General features: G+C 54.4%; 9 protein-coding genes across 12 annotated transcripts; 4 read left to right on the forward strand and 5 right to left on the reverse strand.

Annotated features, from left to right (window-relative positions):
• Nucleotides 1–18: 18 nt before the first annotated feature.
• On the forward strand, nt 19–376 carry LMH87_008718 (uncharacterized protein; the record flags this gene model as incomplete). Its single annotated transcript, XM_056201933.1, has 2 exons — nt 19–182; nt 250–376. 2 exons carry the CDS (start codon nt 19–21, stop codon nt 374–376), a joined length of 291 nt encoding a protein of 96 aa, XP_056056546.1.
• A 1,796-nt stretch (nt 377–2,172) lies between these two features.
• Nucleotides 2,173–3,480, forward strand: LMH87_008719 (uncharacterized protein; the record flags this gene model as incomplete). Of its 2 annotated transcripts, XM_056201934.1 has the most annotated exons (2): nt 2,173–2,955; nt 3,006–3,008. In XM_056201934.1, the coding sequence occupies 2 exons, from the start codon at nt 2,173–2,175 to the stop codon at nt 3,006–3,008; spliced, it is 786 nt and encodes a 261-aa protein (XP_056056547.1). The 2 variants fall into 2 exon arrangements, with proteins under 2 accessions (XP_056056547.1, XP_056056548.1); XM_056201935.1 differs by having other exon boundaries at nt 2,173–3,480.
• A 779-nt stretch (nt 3,481–4,259) lies between these two features.
• LMH87_008720 (uncharacterized protein) lies at nt 4,260–8,081 on the reverse strand (the record flags this gene model as incomplete). Its single annotated transcript, XM_056201936.1, has 2 exons — nt 4,260–6,881; nt 6,933–8,081. 2 exons carry the CDS (start codon nt 8,079–8,081, stop codon nt 4,260–4,262), a joined length of 3,771 nt encoding a protein of 1,256 aa, XP_056056549.1.
• Nucleotides 8,082–9,382: 1,301 nt separating this feature from the next.
• Nucleotides 9,383–9,881, forward strand: LMH87_008721 (uncharacterized protein; the record flags this gene model as incomplete). The annotated part of the gene is made up of 2 exons (XM_056201937.1): nt 9,383–9,522; nt 9,659–9,881. The coding sequence occupies 2 exons, from the start codon at nt 9,383–9,385 to the stop codon at nt 9,879–9,881; spliced, it is 363 nt and encodes a 120-aa protein (XP_056056550.1).
• A 2,483-nt stretch (nt 9,882–12,364) lies between these two features.
• On the reverse strand, nt 12,365–15,739 carry LMH87_008722 (uncharacterized protein; the record flags this gene model as incomplete). 3 transcript variants are annotated; one of them, XM_056201940.1, is made up of 2 exons in its annotated part: nt 14,641–14,694; nt 14,744–15,739. In XM_056201940.1, the coding sequence occupies 2 exons, from the start codon at nt 15,737–15,739 to the stop codon at nt 14,641–14,643; spliced, it is 1,050 nt and encodes a 349-aa protein (XP_056056552.1). The 3 variants fall into 3 exon arrangements, with proteins under 3 accessions (XP_056056551.1, XP_056056552.1, XP_056056553.1); XM_056201939.1 differs by lacking the exon at nt 14,641–14,694 and having other exon boundaries at nt 15,007–15,031; nt 15,078–15,739; XM_056201941.1 differs by having other exon boundaries at nt 12,365–15,739.
• A 622-nt stretch (nt 15,740–16,361) lies between these two features.
• LMH87_008723 (uncharacterized protein) lies at nt 16,362–16,874 on the forward strand (the record flags this gene model as incomplete). Its single annotated transcript, XM_056201942.1, has 1 exon — nt 16,362–16,874. The coding sequence occupies one exon, from the start codon at nt 16,362–16,364 to the stop codon at nt 16,872–16,874; it is 513 nt and encodes a 170-aa protein (XP_056056554.1).
• Nucleotides 16,875–17,044: 170 nt separating this feature from the next.
• On the reverse strand, nt 17,045–18,165 carry LMH87_008724 (uncharacterized protein; the record flags this gene model as incomplete). Its single annotated transcript, XM_056201943.1, has 6 exons — nt 17,045–17,213; nt 17,281–17,432; nt 17,491–17,715; nt 17,775–17,839; nt 17,905–17,948; nt 18,038–18,165. The coding sequence occupies 6 exons, from the start codon at nt 18,163–18,165 to the stop codon at nt 17,045–17,047; spliced, it is 783 nt and encodes a 260-aa protein (XP_056056555.1).
• A 1,025-nt stretch (nt 18,166–19,190) lies between these two features.
• Nucleotides 19,191–19,958, reverse strand: LMH87_008725 (uncharacterized protein; the record flags this gene model as incomplete). The annotated part of the gene is made up of 1 exon (XM_056201944.1): nt 19,191–19,958. The coding sequence occupies one exon, from the start codon at nt 19,956–19,958 to the stop codon at nt 19,191–19,193; it is 768 nt and encodes a 255-aa protein (XP_056056556.1).
• A 1,137-nt stretch (nt 19,959–21,095) lies between these two features.
• LMH87_008726 (uncharacterized protein) lies at nt 21,096–23,151 on the reverse strand (the record flags this gene model as incomplete). The annotated part of the gene is made up of 5 exons (XM_056201945.1): nt 21,096–21,504; nt 21,568–21,854; nt 21,925–22,454; nt 22,518–22,912; nt 22,967–23,151. The coding sequence occupies 5 exons, from the start codon at nt 23,149–23,151 to the stop codon at nt 21,096–21,098; spliced, it is 1,806 nt and encodes a 601-aa protein (XP_056056557.1).
• Nucleotides 23,152–24,144: the final 993 nt, after the last annotated feature.

Consider the following 24,144-nt stretch of genomic DNA (forward strand, 5'->3'; position numbering starts at 1 on the left):
TTTTACACACAGAACAACATGCGAGCCAATCTCACCACAATTCGCCACTCGGGTGCGCAGCTCCGCCTGCGCCTTGCACCAGTCGCCGTACCAGCATACCAGCGCCGCTTCAAAACGTCCAAAGACGGCGAAGAAGGACAGTTCAAGGCTGTGACGGCGTCACAGTCTGGCCACGAGCCAACGTAAGAACCAACAAATATTTTACTGGATAGCGATTTCGATTTCTGAGCTGACTGACATTCCATCCAGGGAGAACAAGTTGTCGAAGCCTCCGCACAAAGCGGCCCAACCCGAGGTGAAGCGTAAGACGCCGACTGCGTGGGGTTCGGAGAAGGAAAAGTCTACAGAGAAAAAGGACAAGACAGATCGGCTATAGTGCGACATTTCTCGGCGGTGCCAGGGCTGGAGAGGATGCACCTACCTCATGCAACAAGGCTGAAATTGGAGCGAAACAATGCCCAGGGTCATGTCGCTTTGAGTAACTGCATCCAATAGCAAGTAAGTACATGTTGCCACCGATGTGGTCGTTGTTGGTCGGTGTCAGCATGGTGCCGCCGGCCGGCGTCGCTGCTGGGCTGCAAGGCCTCTTTGATGGGCACGATGGGCCGACGCCAAAGGTGGCGGGAGGCGGGTGTAAAGATGTTTCGGGAAAGCTGGAAACAACGAACGGCGTCGTAAAACGAGGCTGCACCTGGTTTTGCGCATGAGCGTATGTCTGGTAGATAAACGCCATAGAAGAACAAAATACAGAGACACATAAAGTAAGAAAAGTAAAAGAAATAGGAAAATAAGAAAAACGAGAGAAGAAGAAAGACAAGAATATGCCATTCCAATATTAGTAAGTAAGCTGATAGTCTACAAGATGAATGGATTTGTTCATCGTGCGTCACGACTGATGTAATTCGCTTGTCCTGTATACCTGCTGTCCGCCTCTTGGCACCCGCCAGCCTGCCTCATGAAGCGAGAACAGACCAGTTCCAACCCCCCTAGTCCGCGTAACTCCAGCAGAGCCCCTCCCTCCAATTGATCTTGTGCCTTGCCGACCAGCAAGAAGTCTGTTACGAGTCTAATTGGTCAATGATATTTGTACAGTCTGATCACATCCTCGGCGGTGAATGTCTTTCACGCAGTGCGGCACGCCGTCTGACACCAACACCCCGAAACGTGTTTCGATCAATTACTTGCTTATAGTTCACAGCGCGGCTCTCCTTCCCATCCAATGTCTTCGAATTGACCTCGGATCAGCTTTGACCTGGTCACATCTCAATCAATCTCTCGACTGATTTCTCGGCTACGGCAGACCGTCCTTCTAATCAATGAGCTTTTTCCGAATGACTCCAGATATGCTCTGATCTTGTCATACTCAATTAATATTCTGAATAATTGCTTAATCACAGAACTGTCTCCTCTAGAATCGTTTCAATCCGAGGCCTTGGAATTGAATTAAAAAAGAGCTCGGGTCTGATCACATCCCGATCATGCTCCGTCACAAACAAGATCCAACTTCCAATCCATGATCTCTTGGAGCAATTTCAGATAAGCTCTGTTCTGATCACAGGTCGACAAATATTTCGATTGAGCGGTTGTTCTTTTGGGCTTTAATTACGGTAAGATCTTCTTTCTAGTCTATGGCCTGTCGAAGGTCATTTTAGCTTAGTCTTACCGCCTTGACTGGCATATTGGCTTGAGCTGCAACATGGCAAGCTTTGCAACTCATGGCTTGTCGAATATTTCAGCTCAGGACGGGTTACTTGTCGGGCTGAGCTATCAGCCCCAAACGGGATCGAGATTCCAAAATGAAGTCCCCGCCAATTATTTCCGTGGCATCCCTGCAGACTGCGGACTAGCTCAGCCTTGTCGTGCCTCGCGACCGAGGCTCCTTCGCAAAGCCACGTTGGCCCAAATAAACCCATGCCAGACGATAAAATCGACTCTTCAGCTTTACTGTGCCGGTACATGAGTGAGTAAACGGCGGAATCTTAAATCCTGCAGCACGCACGACACCAGAAACCTACTGCTCAGTACGACAGCGTCGTGGCCTCACACTGTTTCCCTGCCCTCCAGACAAGATCACGAGAGCACATACCTACGAGCACACGGGACAAAATAAACCCTCCACGCCTTGTTTCTTCTACGTAAAAGCTTGCGTCCCTTCGAATCCATTTCCTCGGCATGTCTGAAAAGCAACCCCTCAGCGAGGGCTCCCCGCTGCCCTCCGTTGCCACAACCTCGGTCTGCGCCACCAGTCCCAATACATCCATCATCATCCAAGTTAGCGGTCGTATCAACACCAGGTCCAGCCTGAGCCGCATCAGCCAGCTTGCATTTTCCCCAGGCGGCTCGCGCCTCGTGGCCCTCTCCCGGCACCCGAGCACCGTGCCGGTAGCCAACAATCGGCGCTGGCAGAACCTGCACGTCTTTGACGCCGCCAGCTGGGAGACCGTCGCGCTCAGCAGTTATTCGCCCTCCAACGAGTACAGGGTGCGCGCCGCAGAAGGTGCGCGCGCGCTCGCATTTGGACCCGAGACGGTCGAGCAGCAGCCAATGCCGCGCAGCAGCGGGCTGTTCAGCCGCAAGGGAAAGGACAAGGCGGTGTCGGAGGCGCCGGCCGTGCCACACGTGCCGCTGGTATTCTTGCACGGTCGGCAGCATGGTAGTAACATGGAGAGCAGAGGGGACTATGATTTGGACATTGACAGAGCCCAAGTTGAGATTGGTGGTGCGAAAAAGGGTGCGCACACACGGAATGTGCCCATCACGGAGCCCATCGCCGTCAGTCCAGACGGAACCGCCATGATTGGGCGCAGCGCCGAGGACCCGACGGAGATCTATATCATCACGCTGCCTCCAATGGCGCCGCACCCGCACGCGCTCGGGCTCAAGATTCCTGCGTGCGTCCCGGGTCATCTGGCCAAGATTACGCACTTGGACTACATGCCCGACGGCAAGAGCATCGTGAGCCTCGGCACCGACGGCACGCATCGCACCAACAACATTTCTGGCAGTAGTCCCGGGCAGTGTCTACACCGCGTCCGCATCGACACCAAGGGCTATCCGGCAAGCCTCATGGCCATCAGCCCCGACGGCGCCATGGTGGTCTCGGTCTGGGGCCGCCAAATCGTGCGGTGGTATCCAGCGACCGACGTCCTGCTGACTTATGACCTCGACGAGGTGCGGGTGGTGGAAACCTGGCCGCTTGCATTCTTTGCCAACGGTAGCTTTCTTGTCTGTCGCATCGAGAGCGGCATCGACATTGTCAGAGTGGAGGACGGGGCGAGCGTGGGCCACTTGCAGTGGACGCAGAATGGCGGAAACTACGCCACGGCAGCCGCCGTGTCGACGGATGGGCGGCAGATGGCATTGGGACTGATGACTGGCCGCATCATGATGCACGAGCTGCGCTACGTGGAGACGTCGACGTTGTTGGTCCAGGACAAGCCGGAGGAGGAGCTGCCTGCGTACTCAAAGTACGATGACTGAAAGAAAGCGGGATATGAGCCGAAGCCGAAACATGCAATAAATCTCTGTCATTTACAACGCGCATTGGATATATGAATTGGATAAAAGTGGTAATGCGGATGAATGCAAACAGAAACGCAGGATTCCAATGATAGTTACAAAAAGAGAATATCACAGCACAGGCTTGATTTACTAGCCGCATTCATGACGCTCAACTTCTGACAAAATCTGCATCGTTGGTGATACTGGGGATGCCCAAAGCATCGTTTACAGCAATGATCTACCTTTTCGCCGCTTTGACGCCTGGAGCGCGGGTCGGCCCGTCTTCCCGCTCACTTTCTTCCCATCAGGGCTGCGTACGTGAGGCGGAACTCGCATGCGTGCTTTGCTAGTTATAGACTTGATGATGGACAAAAAATCGAATTGCTAAAGTAATAAAGAGATAATGGCTAAACTATGGTATGATTCCAAAAAGAAAAAAAGGAAGCACAACGCGCGCAGAAAGCAAAAATCTAGCAACAGATATCGTTTCCAATCATTTCAAGTCGTTTCATGATGTTCAAGAAGAAAAAGAACCAACGAAAAAAAAAAAAAAAAGTCATTAGCTTAGACAGTTGCCTGTCAAAAAAGCATCATATCATTCTACCTTGTGTACACACACACACACAAGGACAAAGTCTCAGAAAGATTAGTTGTACACAAATTATTGTTTTCTTTCCCCCTTCGCTTCAAAGAATAAAAAACGCCGTGCAAGATGGGTGGAGGATGAATCGCGGGCTGTGATGAAAAAAACGGCAAGTTCAAGATTTTGCGCCAGTCATGAAGCGACGTGTGGCATCGGGCCACAGGGCGCTGTCAAAATGGATATCGGGGTTGAGATCGGGGTTGAGATCGGCGAGGAGAGGTGCGGCGGCGATGCCCTGTCCAGGTCGCAGAGTGGGCAGGGTAGTACCGTTGGGCGTGTGCATCGGGTGGTGGCTTTGGTTGAGAGTTTTCATCGGAGTATCAATGATGGTCGTTGGAGGTAATTGGGAGGGGGCTGGGTATTCGGGCCGTGCAAAGTGCGTGTCGACGACGCTGAACGCAGTTTCGCTGCGCCCGAGCTGAGCGCCGCCGTCGAGGTCGCCGTCGGGACTGGATGTGCGTGATATGCAGGATGCAACGCTCGCATTGTCGTCTAGCTGCGCACTGGTCTGGGCAAGATCGGATGTGCTTCCTGGCTGCGTCGCGGTTTGGGGGGCGGCACATGTGCTGTCATCTCGCTGCGCCCTGGTCTGCGGAGTGGTAGAGGTAGTTTCCAGCTGCGTTGGGGTTCGTCGCGTGGTAACGGCGTTCTTTTCTTGTTGCGAGCTGGTCTGGGGGATTGTGGAAACATTGCGGTCTAGCTGTGTTGTGGTCCGTGGGATGGAGGCACTGCCGAATTGGGCCGTTCTTTGAGCGGTGGCATATGTATTGTCGTTTGGATGCGTAGTAGATTGGGGTGTGGCAGCACTCAGCTGGGCAGCAAATTGGCGATGGGCGGCGACATTTTGTTCCAGCTGCGCAGCGGCGTGGTGAATGCCGGCGTCATATTTGTCTAGTGGCGAAGTGATACGGGTAGTGGCAGCAGCATTGTTGCCCGGCTGCGTAGTGGCATGGGGCATCTCGTAGACATTGTGCATTTGTTGCGTACTGACTGTTGGAATGGCAGTGGTGTTACTTTCCTGTCGCGCAGTGGGATGAGGCATATTGTGACCATCCTCAGCCCGTGGCACCGCGAAGAGCGGATTGGCCAAAGCATTGCTATCCATCGGCGCAGTGGGCTGAGGCATACTTGAGGGATTGTCGGCCCGCTGCGCAGTGAATATTGGTATTGTAGAGGGGTTGCTGTCCATCCGAGTAAGCGGTTGAGGCATAGTGAACGCATTGTCAGGCCGCTGCGTAGTGAGTTGGCGGATGGCAGAGACATTGTCCGGGTGCGCGCTGATTTGAGACATGGTAGCCCGATCATCCTGACCCAGGCCAAAAATCGCATCCAGCGCCGATCTCGCCGCTCCGTTGCGCTCCAGGTCTTCGAGCAATTCATCCTTGATTCTCTTCGTGAGCTCTTGGGACTGGGGAGAGGTGCTGGGGTAAGCGACAGCGTCTTCGCTGTGCGACCGCATACAGATACCGCTATCAGTGGAATTTAGGTACGTCGTAGGTTGCTTTGGAGGTGTTGGCATGGTTGCAAACGATGCGGGCGGAGTCGCGGAACCTTTGCTAACGTTGTCAAGAAGGCTGCGTTCTGTATCATGGGACCTGGGCGGCGCTGGGTTCGTTCGCTGCTGCTTTTGGGTGAGATTTTCGGATTCTGGGGTTGGCATCGAGTTTCTATTCCGACTGGCATCCAGATAGCTCTTAGCTCTGGCGGCCATATCGTCATAAGAAGCTGCCACGGGGGCGTTTGCAGCCCAGCCTGTCTTTTGCAGACGAGACGAGTCACTCGGCATTGGGCTCGGAGGTGAGCGGCCACGCTGTGGCAAGAATGCTGCTTCATTCTTGGTCTCGCTGTTAGGCGCAGCGGTGGGGATGTTCTCTGCAGGCAGCTCACGCGGAGAATGGCTACGCTCCACGGCAGGACGAGAAGCGATGCGGCTGTAAGCTGGAGCGAAGCAAGGGTCTGGAATCATGGTGAGGAGCTGAGACGCCATCAGCCGCGATCTGGGATCATGGCTCAGACAGATCTCAGTGATTTGTCTATACCAATCAGGAATGTTAACCTCGGGACCAAGAAGCAATGGCCTGCCCTGAATTTCCGGCTCATCCTCCTCCATTGCCAACGCCCACAGAACCATTCCAAGTTGGAAGAGATCCGATTTGACGCCGATATAAAGCGAGAGACGCTGGTTTGTATCGACAAGGGGCCTAGCCTCGGGAGGTTCCCATCCCACAGGACAGCCGCGGCGGTTGACGTCGATAATTTTGGCATTCTCCTTGTCATCAAGTACAACATTGGCGAGCGTCAAGTCTCCTTGTACGAAACCGGATTCGTGAAGATCAGCAAGACCCTGAATGATCTGACGAGCCCATCGTTCCCGCTTTCGCCAGGGGATGCCGAGATAAGTCGTCTTACAATCGTCATAAATTCTGTCCATGAGGGTCCCCTTGGGGCAGTAATCGAGAAGCAGAGCCTTGACAATCTCATTATCGTCGTCGGTGACGAGTCCCCTGAAACCAATTACATGATTGGAGTCTTGCAAGCTGTGGAGGGCGTGGATTTCGTAGAGAAACTCTTCGACCACTTCGGCTCCTGGGACTTCCTTCTTTACCATGACTTGGTCGCCAACGCGAATTTTGTAGACAAAGCCGGACATGTGAGCATCAAAGTCAATATCGCACTCCTTGACCATCAAACAGTTGAGATGCTGCAGTGTTTCAACACGAGGATAGTCAATTTTTTCCTGCAAGTGTCAGCGAGCGGTTTGTTATCGGCGTATAAATTGGATACTTACATTGGCATCTTCAACCACATGCACGTGCAAGCGGCCCTCGCTCGTCTGCAGTTTAAGATTTGTGGCGGTGTCATAAAACTGAATATCTGGCAGGCTGTCACGGATGGCCTCGTAAATTTTGGCGCTTTTGTCCCTCTGCAGCGTCATAGTGGAAAGTTCCCCCTCCAGCGAGTCTGGTGGTGCGTTTCGATAGTCCAACGAGATGGTGACTCTGCGCCACAGAGTATCCCTTTCGCGATACGTGAGAAAGAACTTTTCTCTTTTGGAACGGTCACGAAAGTGCATGCTCAAATTCAGGATCCAGACATTCTCCAGTTCAGTTTGGATGAGGGCGTCAAACTCCTCACGAGGCATGCCAGTCGTGTCGGGCAGATTAGTGCCTGGGATCAGAGTGACCCCCGGCTGAAGCCTTGGGGGAGGCACATACTGGGGCGCTTTTCTTGGGGGTTCCTCTTCCTCTTCCGAATCTCTGGGTTCCTCCTCTTCGATGAGCCGAGGAGAGGATGTAGCTGAGAAGGCGAGATCGCTGAAGCAGGCATATGCGGAGTCAAAGGCGCTTGGGGTGGCGAAGGAGTGGGCGGCATCGCTGCGACCAGTGAGGAGACTGAATGGGGATCTTATTTCGGATGAGACAGCACGACGCTCCTCTGGGGGCATCTCTACGGGTGTAAGATGCTCTCTGCGCTCCGACTGCTGACGCTTCAGAGTCTGTGACCTTGGCAAGCCGGGGATCACCTCTCTGTGGTGTCTGCGAAGGGTTTCTTGACTTGCAGGCGGGTCGAAAGTTACTGGGCTGCGTTCAGTGGAGGTATTCCGGGGACTGGCAGAGAGCGGCGCGTGCTCTTGAGCGGAAGGAGAAGGTTGAGGAGGCTGCTGGGATTGCCGAGATTGCGGGGGATGCTGAGGATGCTGGAGTTGCCCAGATTGCCAAATTTTCTGAGATTGCTGAAGATACTGGGGCTGCTGAGGATGCTGAGAGTGCTGCTGGTGCTGAAGCTCGGGATGTTGAGATTGCTGAGGTTGTGTGAGGTTCTCGGGATGCTCGGGGTGCTGAGCGGGATAGCCAGCAGCCTGGAATCTTTGCCGCATGGCCTGATCGGGATCATATACAGGAGGGGACTTGCAGTCATTGTTAGGTTGGGCCGCCATGGCTATAACTGCGGCGAGTGGCGGCTTGTGATGGGCGAGTAGGCGAAACAATAAGGCAGCAAGCGCGAAATGCCAACGACACCGTGAGAAATGGAAGCTGTTATTGGTTCACAGGGGGGTAAACAGCGTGATTGATGGGCTGTTTTGGGCATGTGAACAATGGTGAGCTATATCTCGGCGATGCGAACAGGGGTGACGAGAGACGGCGACGCCAGAAGAGTCAGCAGCGCGAGAAACTAGGCAATGACTCGACAGGGCGACGCAAAGGTTCCATGTAGACCAGGTGTGGGCTGAAGTGACGAGGCAGAGAGAATAATCAACGTATGGCGAGAATAACTGAGGAAAGAAAAAAGTGTGCGATTGTGCGGTACTGGCTTGGGCGCTTGGGCGCGCGGTGGGAGGGCGAAGCCAGGCAGAACTGCTGACCGTCTATTCCCCTGGCTGGGGTCTGAGGTCGACCAGGCTGACGAGGGACCAACTGGCTGGGGCGGCGTTTAGAAGGAAGCGGAGAAGCAGATAAGATGGAGAAGAAGAAGCAGAAGAGGGGAATGATATGTGTAATAATCAGAGGGGTGGCCGGTGAGCGGCACAGAGGTAGGGCGAAGGAGAGAGAACAAGAGACAAAAAGCAAACAATGACGAAAAGGAGGAGGGCGGGCGTTGAATTAGTTGGTGAAGTGATGCTCGCTGGGAGTACAGTCGTAGGCAGTTAGTACCTGGAGGGTGTCGACGGCTGTGTGGTTGCACCGGTGGAGGCTAGACCAGGAAAAGGTACCGGCCACGTTTTTGCGGCAAATCAAAGCGAAGCAAAAATATAATTGGAACTAAATTAAATGCAACAAAAAATAAATAAGAATGCACCAGCGGTTGACAGGGGGTCGGGGCCTGAAGGAGGAAAGGGCGCGCTGGCTGGCTGGCTGGCTGGCTGGCTGGCTGGTGTGACAGCATGAGCCATGGGCCGGGTTGCAGAAGGTGGCAGGAAGAGGGGCAGCGAGTGGCTGGTTGGCAGCTGGCACGGACCGGCAGGCGGACGGGCGGGAGACAAACGGGCGCGCCCAAGCAAACGGGGGGCAGTTGAGCAGTTCCTGCGAGGCGCTAACCAATAAATTAGGTGATGAAAGCCACTGATGGTTAGCGGCCCGCTAAAAAGTGTGCCAGCAGCGAATTTTCTGTAGGGACCTCGCCCCCCGTCACCCCCCCATCACGTCCCCGTAGCACACCAAGCACACCTCTTCGGCGCTAAAATGTGATGCAGCTTTGGTGGCTTCTTCAAGGCTTCAATATCACTCGCCAGGCCTCAAAATGGTCTGTCGTCTGCAAAGCACCTGCACGCACCTCACACACACGCATACACAAACAGCTGCCGGCTCCGTGTCTTGGGCCAACCATCTCCAGATTCCAACAACTCCTGCTGCACCTTACAGCCGCATACCCAACGACAAGTTAGTCCTATTCCGCTTTTGTACCGGCCGTCTGCCATTAATCCTCACTCGACAATTCGTCACGGCGTCATCCTCCATCGCGCACCATTTTAGCTTGCCATTTGCGTCGCCAGCTAACCCTACCTTACTCTCTCAGTGGACGGCTCCAGTGTCCCTCCCGTCCACATGCACGATGTCCGCCCGCCAAGGACCCAAATAAAGCTTCGCTCACCCAAAAGCAACGACGAAAAGTAAGCCACGCCGGTATCGACTCGCCAGCCACCTACGCTCTCTCCCCCACATCAATATTGCCCGCCGTGCGACGACTTTGGACGGGCTTCGCTGGTCTGCCCTTTGCCCTTTCCAAACACAAGCACTGACTGGATGTGTCATGTACACAAACCCATCCGTCAATCACTGGCGCCTGTTCTCCATTGACCCTCTTCGGCTTGGCTGTGCTACCTTTCTCCTTTTTTCTTCTCGGTCACACTGAAACGCCCTCATCGTGTGTTTCTCTCAACAGTCTTGGCGGCCTGCAAGGCGACGAAACAGGAACAACCACAACTGGCCCGCACGACTAGTTGTCAAATCTTACACAGGATACGCAGCAGAACTTGACCCCGTGCGTCAAATACGTTTTTAGCTTACAAACAGTCTCGGAAATGATACAGACCAGGCTCAGCAGCCGCAAGAATCCCAACTGACACCTGGCCCCAGCGTGCCACAACTCGATACAATGGTTAGCCACGCGGCAACGCCCCTTGGTTACCACCGGCGCTGAGTCGTGTCGCAAGAATTTCTCGGCTCATACTAAATATTGAACACTTCAGAACGCCCACCTCATCCATCATCTCAATTGGCCCCGGGCTCCGCATCGGTGTCCGGCACTTGGGTACTGGTCCCTCGCTAGTGCCCGTGCAGATCCCCCTCCTACACCGAGAAGCACAAACAAGCTCAAGATGGCATGTCTTGGCCCAGCCGCAGCGGCCGTACCGCACGGACAACCATACAAGCAGTCCTGCCGACTAAATGCTCTACTAAGAAACCACACCCACACACCCTGCATTGTCAAGACACAATCTCGTCTGCTACATGCATTCCTCCGGGGAATATACTGTTCATGCAGCTACTGCTTTGCGTCATTGTACACTCCCAAGGAGCAAGTAGTCCATGGCTCGCTCCCTCGTATGCGTGCCCAACGACATATCGGGACGCTGTGCATTGCGCCAAGTGGATGTCGCGACTAGTCCATGGCTGATTTGTCTGGTGTGAGATCTAACCACGTCAGACTCACACACCACATTACCCATTTGTTCCGTTACTATCTTGCTCCTTTCGAAAAATAGTTGACGCAACTTGCGTTTTATGGCCCCCGTAAGGCTCGTCCTTGGGTTCTTCGCAAACCGCCCGACGCCCTGTCCCCAGTATCGGGTAGAGGTGCATAACGTGGCGCTCGGCGCTTGCGAACCTCACAGCGTGGCCTTGTCATTCTTGTCTCGGGAAAACTACAGCTACTCTCGGCTGGGACCATGTCAATTCAGCCTTGGATCTGGACACTTTACGGTCTGGCCTCTCTCGCTGACAGCGAAGCAGGGACAAGTGTAAAAACGCTAGAGAACTTTCTCCTAATCCAACAGAGGAAGTGAGGCGGTCAAGAATGCCCATTGGCTTGTCACCGCCCCGAAAAAAGATCCAAAACATGACGACCCCAGGCTCCGGAAAGCGGATACGGTTCCTCCTCCCAGGCAGGCTAGGCACGTCCCGCTACTGTGGTCCTGTTTTTTCCTGCGCTTGCTGGGTCAGCCCCCTGGCTCTTCCGTGAGTCCCGTCCCGTGTCCATCCGCCGACGACAGCAAGAGTCGCAACTTTACTTTGTCTGGTTGCGCAAATCGGTGCGCGCGCATATGTACGACCTACCCTCCCTGCCACTTTGGAACTCGACGTTGCGCAGCAGAAAGCAACCGTCCATGCATGTTCTCTGCGCAGTGCCGATTGATGATGCAATTGGGCGTTTTGCGGCCGTCAGGCTGCCATCCTTCCCAGCGTGATGTGCAGCTCATGTTGCGTAGCATGACGGCAAGCCACCTCCATCTACGTATGCTCTCCACGTGTTGTAGTTTTGATACCAGTGCAAGCAAGAACTTGGCATCCGATCGTGAAAACGCAAAAGTCGTGTAAAGAAGAAATTTCTATATGTCTTTGGAGCTACAATTCCCTTTGGTCTATAAACTGCTCCCCTTTCATCGAATATTCTTCCCGCAACATCACTTTAATGTACAAATACACAGAATGACAGATGGTGACACACTTCTCATCCTCCCCATGCAGAATTAAAAGAAAAAGAAAACAAAGAAATACAGATGCAATAAACAATGTCATCAAAGGACGTGAGCAAAAAAGTTTGCTCAGTGTTTGTGGAGGGGAGGTTGTCTTTCGGTGTTGTTGTGCAATGACATTCATCTATTCAAGTCTTTCTTGCTTTCATCAGATGACCGCATTTCTCTTCCATGATGTTTCATCCCCCCCAGCCGCCCAAGTTTTCCGACAAGTAAAAGTGGCGTTTTTTGGTGATCCCGAGAGGGGGTCGTACAACGCCGCAACGTCCAGCATCGCGAGACATGCAACACTCCGGGTACCACCACAATGGGTGTACTTTTTTGTGTTTCCTTCGCAAGGAGTTCTCGTGACGCTGCGCAGTGCAAAGATCCCAATTCGTGTGCCCTCGGTAAAGATGACATGTCACGTATGACAGAAGCGTCACGTCCGTTTTGTCGTATCGTACAGGAAACTACCAGTTGCTTTTTGTAGTGGTCGCTTTTCTTTGTGTTTTGGCGCCTAAATCGGAGACGCGGGTTGTGCCAAGCTACTCATCGTCTTGGCCCTCCTTCTTCCCGTCCTTGACCACTCGGCTCTTGTTGGCCGCGGCCAGGTCCAGGTCTGGAAAGACCAGGTCAAAGACTTGTGTGTACCACTCCACGGGGTGGCCCTCGATGCCCTCCTTGATCGCGGCCGGCAGCTCGAGCCAGTCCGACATGCAGTCCTTGGGGAAGATGATGGTCGTGCAGCCCGCGCGGCGCGCCGCCACCGTCTTCTCGCGCAGGCCGCCGATGCGCAGCACTTTGCCCGTGAGCGTGAGCTCACCCGTCATGGCGACAGTCGGGTTGACGGGGGCGTCGAGCGCGAGCGAGAGCAGCGACGTCGCCATCGTGATGCCAGCCGAGGGGCCGTCCTTGGGTACCGCGCCGTCGGGCACGTGCAGGTGCATCTTGGCCTTGTCGAAAAAGTCATTGTCGGCAAACTTAGTCGCCATGAAGGACTTGGCAAAGGAGTAGGCAATCGCTGTCGACTCCTTCATCACGGACTTGAGATTGCCGGTAATCTCCATGCCGGGGCGGGTGCTTTGGCGGAGAGGCGACTGCAGGATAGACTCAATGTACATGGCCGCGCCGCCCATCTGCGTCCATGCCAGGCCCATGGCGACACCGGCAGGGCTGACTTCGTAGAGACGGTCAGACGTAAAGACAGGGGGTCCAATGTAGTCGGTCAGGTTGCTCTTGTTGATGGACACTTCAACCGTGTCAGGCACTCGTAGAGCCTTGCGCGGTTTCTCCGTCGTTTCCTTTTCGGTGGCTTCCGTGCTAGGCTGCTCTTTGCCCTCCGACTCCGATGCCTCTTCAGCCTTCTTGGCAGACTCTTCAGCAGCCTCTTTGCCCTCTTCCGTAAGCGCCTCCTCTTCAGGGATGGCGTCTTCGCCGAGGTCCTGCACAATCTTGAGAGCAGACTTGCGGTAGACCTTTTCAATCTGCTTCTTCAGGTTGCGCACACCAGATTCGCGGCAGTAGGCTTTGATCAGCTCCTCAATCGCTTCATCGGTGAGATCGACCTTGGCGTCCCTGAGACCAGCAGCTTCCTTGGCGGCGGGAGCAAGATATTTGTTGGCAATAGCCTTCTTCTCGTCTGCAACATAGCCGGACAGGGTGATGAGCTCCATACGGTCGAGCAGAGGGCGTGGAATAGTATCAGTCATATTGGCAGTGCAGACAAAGAGAACCTTGGAAAGGTCAACCGGGACATCCATGTAGTGATCCAGGAACGAGTTGTTTTGCTCAGGATCGAGCAGCTCGAGAAGGGCGGATGAAGGGTCTCCCTGGTAACCACGGCCAATCTTGTCGATTTCGTCAATGAGAATCAGCGGGTTCTCGGTCTGGCACTTCTTCAGAGCCTGAATAATGCGGCCGGGCAGGGCGCCAACGTATGTTCTGCGGTGACCCTTGATTTCAGCAACGTCTGTAAGACCACCTACACTGAAGCGGTAGTATTCGCGATTCAGAGCACGAGCAATAGACTTGCCGATACTCGTCTTACCAACACCAGGAGGGCCGACAAAGCAGAGAATTTTGCCTTCAACGGAGCCACGCAGCTTGCCGACAGCAATGAATTCCAGGATACGATCTTTGACATCCTGAAGACCATAGTGGTCCTCGTCGAGAACCTTGATCGCATTAGGGATGCCAAAGTTCTCGGCGCTTCGTTGGCCCCAAGGAATCTGCGTCAACCAGTCCAGGTAGTTCCTTGTGACGTTGAATTCTGAAGCGGCAGTCTCTAAGTGGGCGAGCTTGTTAACCTCCTCATCAAAGACCTTGCGCACGGCATCGGGCATGGCCAGCTTGCCAGCCTTCTCCTTGAACTTTTCAACGAGCTTGTCCTTGCCGTCAGACTCGAGGCCAAGCTCGCGGCGAATGCCCTTCATCTGCTCCATCAGCCAGTACTCGCGTTGTCGCTTGCTAATCTTGCTCTCCACATCCTTGGTGATCTTGGACTGTAGTTGAGCATTCATGAGTTCCTTCTTGAGCACAATCAACGCCTTTTGCATGCGTTCCTCGACGTTCATGCAGCCCAAGACTTCCTGCAGTTCAGTCTGCTCGCCAGACGACACAGCCGCGGCGAAATCCGCTAGCTTGGCTGGCTCCGAAGTCACATTGCCAGTGGACTGACTCATCGAAAAGGTAGAGATTTGGTCTCTGAACAAGTTGTTCATCGTAGCAACTTCCTTAAAGACATTGACAATCTCATTGGTGACGGCTCGAATGACGGGGCTCTTGGGATCGTAGGGCTCGTCCGCGAGATTTTCGACATTGACTAAGCTGACAGGGTACTTCTTGAGGAATGAGGTAGGTTCGTATTTCTCGGCAACTTGGTCGGGTTTCTTGTCGACGGCAGTCTCTTCGAAGCTGGCGACGACATCTCCCTTCTTGTCTGTGGCGGGAGCTTCCTCGGTGGCAGGTTTGGCGGGGATGGGTTCGGGAACTTCGGGCTCCTTCTTCGTCTCTGCCTTTTTGGCTTCCTGTTGTTGCTGCTGAGGTGTCGGGGGCACGAGACTGGAGAGCTTGATTCGGCGGTGGGGGTATAGGATGGCAGTAAGGGCGCCTTCTTGGCCGTGGATGGGGAAGGCGCTTGTGATTTGAGCAAAGACACCGACGTCGTACACATCTTCAACATTTCGAATCACATCCTCATCTTGATTCTCGTCCTTGAAGAGGAAGGCGCCGACGTACGGTTGGCCGCGCTTAATGGACTCGGTAATGGCGGTGGCGACATCGGGGTCCTTGATCGTAATGGCTTTGTAAAATCCGGGGAATAACGGTCGGCGAGCAATCGGGATGGCGAGTACTTGTGGATAGACATCAGGTACGACAGGTTTCTGGAGAGCCTTTTCTGAAGATTTGCGCCCTCGCTTGCCTCCGTCACCGGAGCCGTCACCAGAGCCAGCGCCAGCGGCGCCGCCCGCGCTGCTGCCAGCCTTGTTCTCCTGTGCCTGCGAAGCACTGTTGTCGCTCTTAGCAGAAACAGTGGCGTCGGCGTCAGAATCTTTCGACTCATTTGCGGCCTTTTCAGCGCTGATAGCTTCCTTCTTCTTATTCTCGAGGTTGGCCTTAACCTCCTCTTCGGAGAGAGGCTCGGTGGACTCGGGCTCGGCCGATGGGTCAAAGAACTTGCTCGGCTTGTCCTTTTCCTTGCCCAGGAAGGCAGAAGTCGAAAAATATAGCGCGGGTATCCGGTGCTGGGCGGCGGTGCAGGCGGGTGCGGGCTGCAATCTCCGAGCGCAGGCGTGCTGCTGTGTATAGTGAGCCACGGCCGGGAAGCCGGCTACAGCTCGCGTGGATGTCGATGATGGCACGGTGCGAGCTGCTGAGCGCCCGATAAGGAGACGTCCGGAGACGCGGGACCGCGGGATCATGGCGGCGGCGTTGTGCGATGCGGCTTGAGGAGCTCCGAGAGCTGGCTCGGAGCACTCACGAGGGTATCGTGGAGAGAGGGCGTCGGAGCCGGGGGGATCGGTGCTACGCAGTAGAGTATAGGGCCAATGGCAACTGGCAAGCGAACTGGAAGCTCTGGGCGGGCAGAGGGCCGACTGTGATGAGAATTGATCCAAGGCAAGACCGTGCCGTTGTAGGATGATGGAGGTGGCGTGCTACGTAGGAGAGCGCATGTGCCTAAATCGACTTAATAATGCAACTCGGCGGGCCAGGCTAGCGGCTTTAGCGCAAATTTCCACAGAAGCTTCCATCGGCTAAAAGCCGGCCCAACCAGGAGCATTACCCCCGTAGCCACGGCCAGGAGCCCTGTAACGATCCACTACAGTGCTGCAGTGCAGCAGTACGACTTGTGCACTGCAACAGCCAACTTCTACCTACCTAGGGACTGTGACGTCTTGAATTTGCAGGTTGAGGCTTATTAGCGCGACCGGCGAGGATCCATAGAGTTTGGGAAATATAGGTGGGACAAGCAGCCACTCTCTGTCTCCCTCAACGGCCTCTCTGATCTCTCTACGTTTGCGTGGCCCACCGCTGGGTTGTACCATGGCGTCCAACAAAGATGAGGTGAGCTCCAGGCTCTCCAACCTCACCCTAAACAAAAACAAGCCAAGCAGCGAGAGCAAAGCAAAGGAGGAAGTGGCCGACTCCTGGGAAGACGAAGACGTCTCTGATGAGCCGGAGGAGCCAACAACGCCCAAGGCCTCAGCCTCAGCCAACGCTCCCGTCGCGCCTCCGCCCACCCCAGCGACGCCCTCCTTTACTAGGCCGCCCGACAATTGGGGGAGTCCGGAAACTCTCAGCTCGCCGCAGTCATCATCGTCGTCATCATCCGCCGCTGCCCGCGACGGCCGCAGACCGGAAAAGACGGACGCGGTGGCGCGCAGGCTCATCGCGGCGGGGCTGGGCCTCAAGGCGCCCAAGCAGACGGAGGAGCAGCGCGCATATCAAAAGTCGGTGCGCGAACAGGAGAGAAAACGCAGGGATGAAGAGCGCGCCGAGCAGCAAAGAAGGGCAGAAGCTGCGGAACGGGCCAAAGCAGCCATGTGGGATGATTAGCGGTACGCAGTCAAACAATCTTCTTGCAGGGTTCACGACATCACGACTCTGCACATTTCAATTTGCTTTGGCATTTTTTTTTAATTGTCATTACGTCTGCTGCTTCGACATGTATCTCGTGCTACACATTTTTCTCATTTTTCTTTTATGCTACTGACAAGACGTGTCGCCTACAGTCCGTAGGTCTTCTTGACCGAGGGACGGGCCAGCAGGCGCTGGTACCAGGCCCAGTAGTTGGGATACTTCTTCTCAGCATCGAGGCCAGCGGCCTTGAGGTCGTCGCCGAGGAAGCTATGCGCGGTAAACTCCCAGGGGACGAAGCAGAGGTCGACGTAGGTCCTACGAGAGAGTATCAGTTTACTACATGTCCTGCCCTGGGCGGTTATGAAACGGATGGTGAACTTACAGCTTGCTGCCGAGGAGATACTGTTTGCCCTGGACGAGCTCGTCCAGGACACTCCAGACGCGGTCAATCTGCTCGAGGTAGCGCTTCTTGGCAGAGGGAACGTCCTCGGCATGGAACTTGTGGAACCAAACACCCTGGCCGTAGTAAGGACCCTGTATGGTTGTCAGCGACTGGTTCTATTTGACGTGGCATGGGCTGTTGCGTGTTTACCTGGCCGGACATCTGGAAGTGGAGGAATTGCTTCAGGTGCCACTTGTCGGCGGCGTCGGTGGCATTGATCTTGTTCTCCTTGTCGTAGGTCTCGACGAGGTACTCAGCGATGGCGCCAGACTCCCACAGGGTGAGGTCGTTGTTGTTGGGGTCGACAATGGCGGGGAGGCGACCGTTGGGGTTGATCTTGCGGAACTCTTCATCCTTGGGGTTCTCAATGTCAATCTGTTGCGTTGTTAGTCGTTGAGCCTTCTCGCGCGTGTGCAGTAAGTGGTGGGCTATACCAGCTTGTAGGGAACATTGAGCTCCTCAAGGATGATGTTGAGCTTCTTGGGGTTGGGGCCACGGGCTGTTTGCCATTGTTAGTTGTGGTGTTCAAAGGCATGGTCGTGAGGAAACGAGGCCTAGACTTGCCGTGGTTGTAGACGGTAATAGGCTTGAGAGACATGTTGGTGATACTGCGAGATTCAGGTACAATAAAATGTAGAAGTGACGGGTGTGGACTTGGGTTGCTGAGGTAGACCGGGGGGAGGCGACAGCTTTATACCTTCCGTCCTCGCCTTCAAAGCAACCTTGACGACCCTGGAGCTCTGAAACGACATCATAGTTCTCGTCGAGTGAGGGGCCCTGATCCATAGGGGATGTGCTGTCCACACCACCAGAAGCCTGGTCCATGATGCAACGCGCCGGCGCTAGTTGCACGTTCTCCCATCGAAGCTACGTAACTGGGGCGCGAGCACTCCGCAGGGGCTTGCTCATGACTGTTGGGCACACCCTAGCCGGGGCCTAGTCGGCGCCGGAACGCATTCTTTCCAGTTGTCGCGGACAATTTAGGGCAGCTTGGAGCGGGGTCTGGGTTGCGGGTTGCCGAGTGACATTACGGAAGCACGCGATGTTGGTGGGATATGGTATTAGTAAACGTGATGAGCTGCAGAAGATGTGGAAAGCAGCATCGCACCCTAGCTTTGACCCCTGAGCAGATTCCACCATGGAGTTTATCTGTGTAGATTCAGTCGCAAGAGATTAAAACAGAGCAATTGACACAAAAAAAGGCTCATGGCATTTACTTGGATGAGTACCTGGCTAGACTGGCCCGTAGGTAGAGATGAGGGGTTGCCGGACGCCCACAATGGAACACAACCAATTGGCACGCACGTCTTCACTTGGAAAGGCTACCCACGATAATCATGATGCCTTTTGTTTCCTTTTTCAGCCTCCCGCAGGTTCATTCCGCAACTCGGTCCTGTCAGAGCTTTCGAAGAGGGGAGCCGCGCGGGATCGAAACTGGGGCTGCATCTTGATTTGTAAGAATAGCTCCAAGATCAATAATCCAAATCCAGCCAAGCCTCAACCTCAACTTCCCCCACTTTCACAGCAGCAGCGGTCCAGCCGGGGGAGCTGTCGGGGAGCTACGGGGTTCAACGAGGTCAGGCCTGACTCAAAGGCCGGCTGGAGTAAATCTCAGTTGAACACTGCAAGAAAGCGTACAACAACTCCATGCGACTTTGCGCGCGGCTGTTACAAAGATGTATGTAGATCCCTGCAGCCTCGACGGCCCTGGCTTGATCCGGTATCACGGTACTCTCATGCACGCCAAAGAACATGTCCATCTCGGGATATCGGCACGAAAACGAACCCCGAACCGTTCCCTCTTTTTTTTTTTCTCGTCTCATCTACTAATCCCCTGGATCTTGCATTTTTCAACCGCTTACAAACGGTAGCATCTTGCCTTTCCGCAGCAGCACCAGCTCCGTCTCCTCCCCGACGTGCCTCGTCCCGACCCCGACGCCCTGCAGGCCATGCTCCTCGGCCCTCTTGTTCCAGAGCATCTGCCGCACCGCGCCGCCGCCGCCCTCGCAGTACACAAACGCCATCGGCCAGCGGCTGTGGCCCAGCGCCTCGCGCACGCCCTTTGTCGCCGGCCGCTCGCACACCATGACCGCCAGCACGCCGCTGTCGCTGCCGCGCCAGCCCGGCGGCGCCCCGGCAAACGCGCCCTCGAGCTCGCGCATGTGCTGCGGGCCGACGCGCTGCCCGGAGCCGGCCTTGCACTGCACTAGAACCTTGAGCGGCTGGGACGAAGACGATGAGCTTTCAGCTGCCCCTGATGTGGGAATAGTCCACGTCCCGACCAGGTCTGTCCCCCGGTCGCGTGCGCCGCCGATGCGTCGCAGGTCGAACCCGTACCTGGCGAGGTGCGCCACGACGGCGTATTCGTAGTGTGTGCCCACGTAGACTGTAGACTTCTCGTCGAGGCCGGTTCGTTTCGCGTATGATTGGAAGGAGGCGAGGTCGCTGTGCTGTGTCGTTTTGGGCGCCGGGTAGATGAGCTGCTGTTGCTGGAGCTTGTCGTCTTCTGGGCGATCGGATTTCCATCGCGCGCTGGTCACGAAGGGGCTGCGAGATGATGACCGCGTCGCCAGTGAGATAAAGCGCCGTCGCGCAGACGGATTGCGCACGCAGTACATCGCAGGGCTGCGGCAGCTTCTGCAATGAATGTGCGCTGTTGGTTGTCAGGGACAGTCCGACATGTGCCACGCCACTTTAGCAGCTGGGGGTGCTGAACAGCCGCCGTAGCGTGGCAGTCTGCTAGTGTATAGCACGAATTCCCACCAAACCACTAACAAACGTCTCCCATCAGAATTCTCAACTAAAAATATAATTATTCGCGGTAAGAATCTTAATAATACAGCTTATAGATTTGCTCAATAGTGATTGAGTATTGTTATGCTCTTTGATCTTTTACAAGTCTTGCTAGATCTGAAAGGTCATCCAGTTATATCCTACCAGTTGTCACTCAGCCGTGTTCTTCCCTCGCTCACACCGCATCAAACAGCATGACCGACTTTAAACCAGACTAAATCTCGACGAAAAGCTTCAGTCTGAAATTGAAATGGAGGAGTGTACGGATCGCAGAGCACAAAAAACACGCAGAAAAACAGCTCGCGAGGATGCGGCAGCACGAGGTTACCTCAATGCCGCGGCTTCGCAAGTGCCACGGGTGGATCGAGGTATTGGTCGAGGAGCTGCAGGCCAAGATACCCAGGAGACTTTAGCCGCGGGCTGTCGATTGCGGCGACGTGGTGCGCTTCGCTCGGCCCAGTCAGACGCGGCACCTGGCTGTCCTGTGCGAATACATCGAGAAGGGCGACAACGTGGCTGGCAAGATGCAGGAGACGCCCGACTTTCTCTTCAACGCCGGGTTCTGTGAAAACATGTCTGCCATGACGCGCAATTGGAAGAGTTTGATGCTTGTTGACTTTTCAAACCTTGCCCATGCTGGCGGGGATGGGTAGGCTTGCTCCCTACAACTACATGTGAAGCAGGTGCTGAAGAATCACCAACGTCAAAGACGAATATTACGATTTACTTACTTTTGTATTTAGTGCCTGAGCATCAGTATTAATAAATACAGGTGGATTGTATTTGCCAACAAGAGGTTACTATCTACATCTGTGAAAATGGCGACGCGTTTCGACAAGAACTGGGTAGAGTTGGGGTGACTGCCGTGAACATTTTTTTGCGTGTTGTAACTCTAAAGCTAAACCCGGGAGAAAATCTCGGACTGTGATTCAAACACTGCCAAGCATGGCAATTTGCCGCATCTATTTGCCGACCTGCATGAGATAGTCGTGGAGCTTTGGATAGTTGGGTGTCCCCAGACCGGTGACAGGATCCCATCCGGGCGCTGACTGGAAACCGCGAGTGTGGCAGTCCCCGGGGTTGGATCCAACGGTAATGTCATTAAAAATTGCCTTCTTTTCGTCATACGCCTTGTACAGGGCCGGATTGACAAAGCCCAGTGTGCTTTTGCCCGCTCGGATGCGGTCTTCGTTGATGCGACTGAAGATGCTGGCGACAATCGGGGCCGACATGGAGGTTCCCCCGCTCAGTCCCTGATTGCCTCGGACGACAACGAAGCCATTGTCGCCAACGGCAGCAATGTCGGGGTAAGCGCGGCCTGCTTGGTTAAAGTACGTCGCCGGGAGCCCCGGGTTGTGCTGCGAGAAGTAGCTACCACCAACTAGAGTCAGCAGTGTGCACTGAGCGAGGAGAAGGCGTTTTCCGATTACTCACGTAGACACCGCGTTTTTCTGCCAGGGGGGCGTAGGGTGTATGTTGCTGAAACCGCCGCCGGAGCCAAAGCTAGTTGTTGCAATCTCGGAACTGTTTACCGTCGCGCCCTGGGGCAGCGTGGTAGATCCGACCGAGGTAATATAGGGGCACGCGCTCGAGCCGTCGACAAGAAAGCGCTGGTCGTGGTCGCAGTTGTCGTTGCCATTGCCATCCACTCCATGGTCTCCGGTCGCGAAAACGACCGTTGTGCCTTGCAGCGCAAGCTTCCCCCATTCATTGCACATGCGCTTTGAGTTTGTTGGTCAGTCTTTTTTTCCCACTGTCCAGTTGCGTGGCGCCGGGTGAGTTAATACATACCTTGTAAAGGTCAATCGTGGAAGAGGGTGCATTCAGCGGTTCAATGTCACCCCAAGATACAGAAAGCACACTGGGCACCGGGTATTGGTTGCAGTCGACGCCGCTGCCCTGGTCGCCGTTGTCGCCGCAGTAGGGCCCGAGGAGTGCATCCTGGAACTGTGCAAAGATGTAGTTGAAGTCTTCCAGCCCGTACTTGGGATATTGAATCTGATACAGCGCCGTCTGCTGCGGGTAGACGATGGGTACGGCCATTTGAAAATCGAGATTCGACTCGCCGCCCGCGTCGTCGCGACTTTCGTCCAGCGTTGCGCCGTTGATCAAGTATTTGAGTGGCTTGGGCTTCCCCGTGATGTTCTGAGCAGCTATAGAGATGAACTCGTCCAGGTCCGCTTGGTTGTAGTAGTCTCCCTCGGTTTCGAAAATGCCAAGCACATTGTTCTGAACTGGAGCGCCGCCGCTTGATGTTGGAATCTGGTACATTGCTCGGATGCAGGCAGGTGTGATAACCTCGTTACACTTATCTGTCGCGACTGTTCGTAGAGCGCAACGTCAGAATTATTACAAAATATTTCCTTCTTAGGTGAATGTCATACCGGGATCGACGAAACCTCGAAACGGTTTAAAAGACGGACGGCCGGGGTTCTTCGCCTGACGGCCCGCGGCCGCGTGGCTCGAGGTGTTGAAAGAAGGCAGCACAAACTCCACTAGCGACGAGATTTGCGACGGCAACTTGAACTCAACGTTCGTGTCGCGTTTGGCATTCTTTGACGCAGTAAGGTTCACTGCAAGGAGAGACTCGAGTTTGTCGACGGTGCTCTCGAATCGCACCCACGCTTTGTTTCGCGACAAGTTGATGGAGTTGGCGGCTATGCCAGACTTGACAAGCCAGTCCTTGACAGCATTGATCGCTTGCTCATCTGGGGCAAAGAGCGCATCTACCTGCGCCTGACTGTAATGTTGGCCGTATTTAGATGAAGTTGGGTCCGAGCTGTTGAGAAGTTAGACCGACAGAGCATGCGCGACACCATCGCTGGGTACTTACACCTCCAACACATAGTCCATCATGTTTTCAATGTTCTTTTGCTTCATACCTATCAGAACCGGGACAGATGAATTGCCGTGGACGGCAGGGCTAGCGGGCGGTTCATCGCCGCGTCCGCTTTCGCCAGCTGGTGCTGCCAAAGCACCAGCCAAAAGAATGAGGCCCAGGAATAGAGAATAAAACATGTTGATCAACGGTTCTCAGCAGCTTCTGATCGAATTCAAAGTCTTTTGTAGTGTTGGCTGATTGTAGAGCAGTACGATGTGGTCGACCGGAGCAGCAAGGCTTTATACCCCCTTTGTGAGCATGTATTTTCTGTCTGTGCTAATTGTGATGAGTGACTTTCCTACTACAGTTGCTTATCACGCCCCCTCTGTGCCTCTATGGATAGTCTTTACTTGCATGAGGCATAACTACCGGTATGACACGTCGTTTAGACGACCTCAATGTGGTAGGAGCTTATGTCGAGTCCGAATGACCGACGGACCCGTTGCCGATGTCATCGGCAACGCCACAGCCTTACCTTCCCGTTCGAGTGGTAATAACAAAAAAGCCACTACGTCAGGGGTAAAGGTTAATATGCACATGGGGTATTCTCTTTCCATCAAAATAGATATCCCATTTTCTCCCTACCCGAAGACGCGAGCCAGTCCAATAATCAAGTATAAGTCGCTGGCGAAAGCGAATAGATGAAATGCGGTAGGAGGACAGAAAAAAAGCCAGGCTGCCTCATAAGAATCTACATCTAACAGATACGTAAACAGTTGTCTACTTTTTCCTCTCCACACTAGGTAGCGATATTGCTTCGAGTTGACGTATTTGCGTAGTCCCGAGGGCTGTGCCACTACCGCACTAGTTATGAAACGCACCCAATCGTAGCCCAGAGGTTCCAGGTTCCTTGGATAGGCTCTGCAGACGATCGAGGATCTCGTTTTAGCACGTCCCGACCGTGCGAGCATGGTACTGATGGCGCAAGGTGCCGAGTGGCGAAGCACTCCCCTGTCGATCAGTACGCGCAAACGAAGCCAGCTATCCAGGCATACAGCCGACGGCTAATCAATCATATAACGCTGCGATGCCCGATGACCAAATTATGATTACTATTCGGGGGGTCTTTTTTCGAGGGTTCTTTTTTAAGGGTTCTTTTTTAAGGGTTCTTTTTCTCCCCCTCGAAAGTG

The sequence above is a fragment of the Akanthomyces muscarius genome (genome assembly GCF_028009165.1).
Source record: "Akanthomyces muscarius strain Ve6 chromosome Unknown contig_18, whole genome shotgun sequence".
Taxonomy (NCBI): Eukaryota; Fungi; Ascomycota; class Sordariomycetes; order Hypocreales; family Cordycipitaceae; genus Akanthomyces; species Akanthomyces muscarius.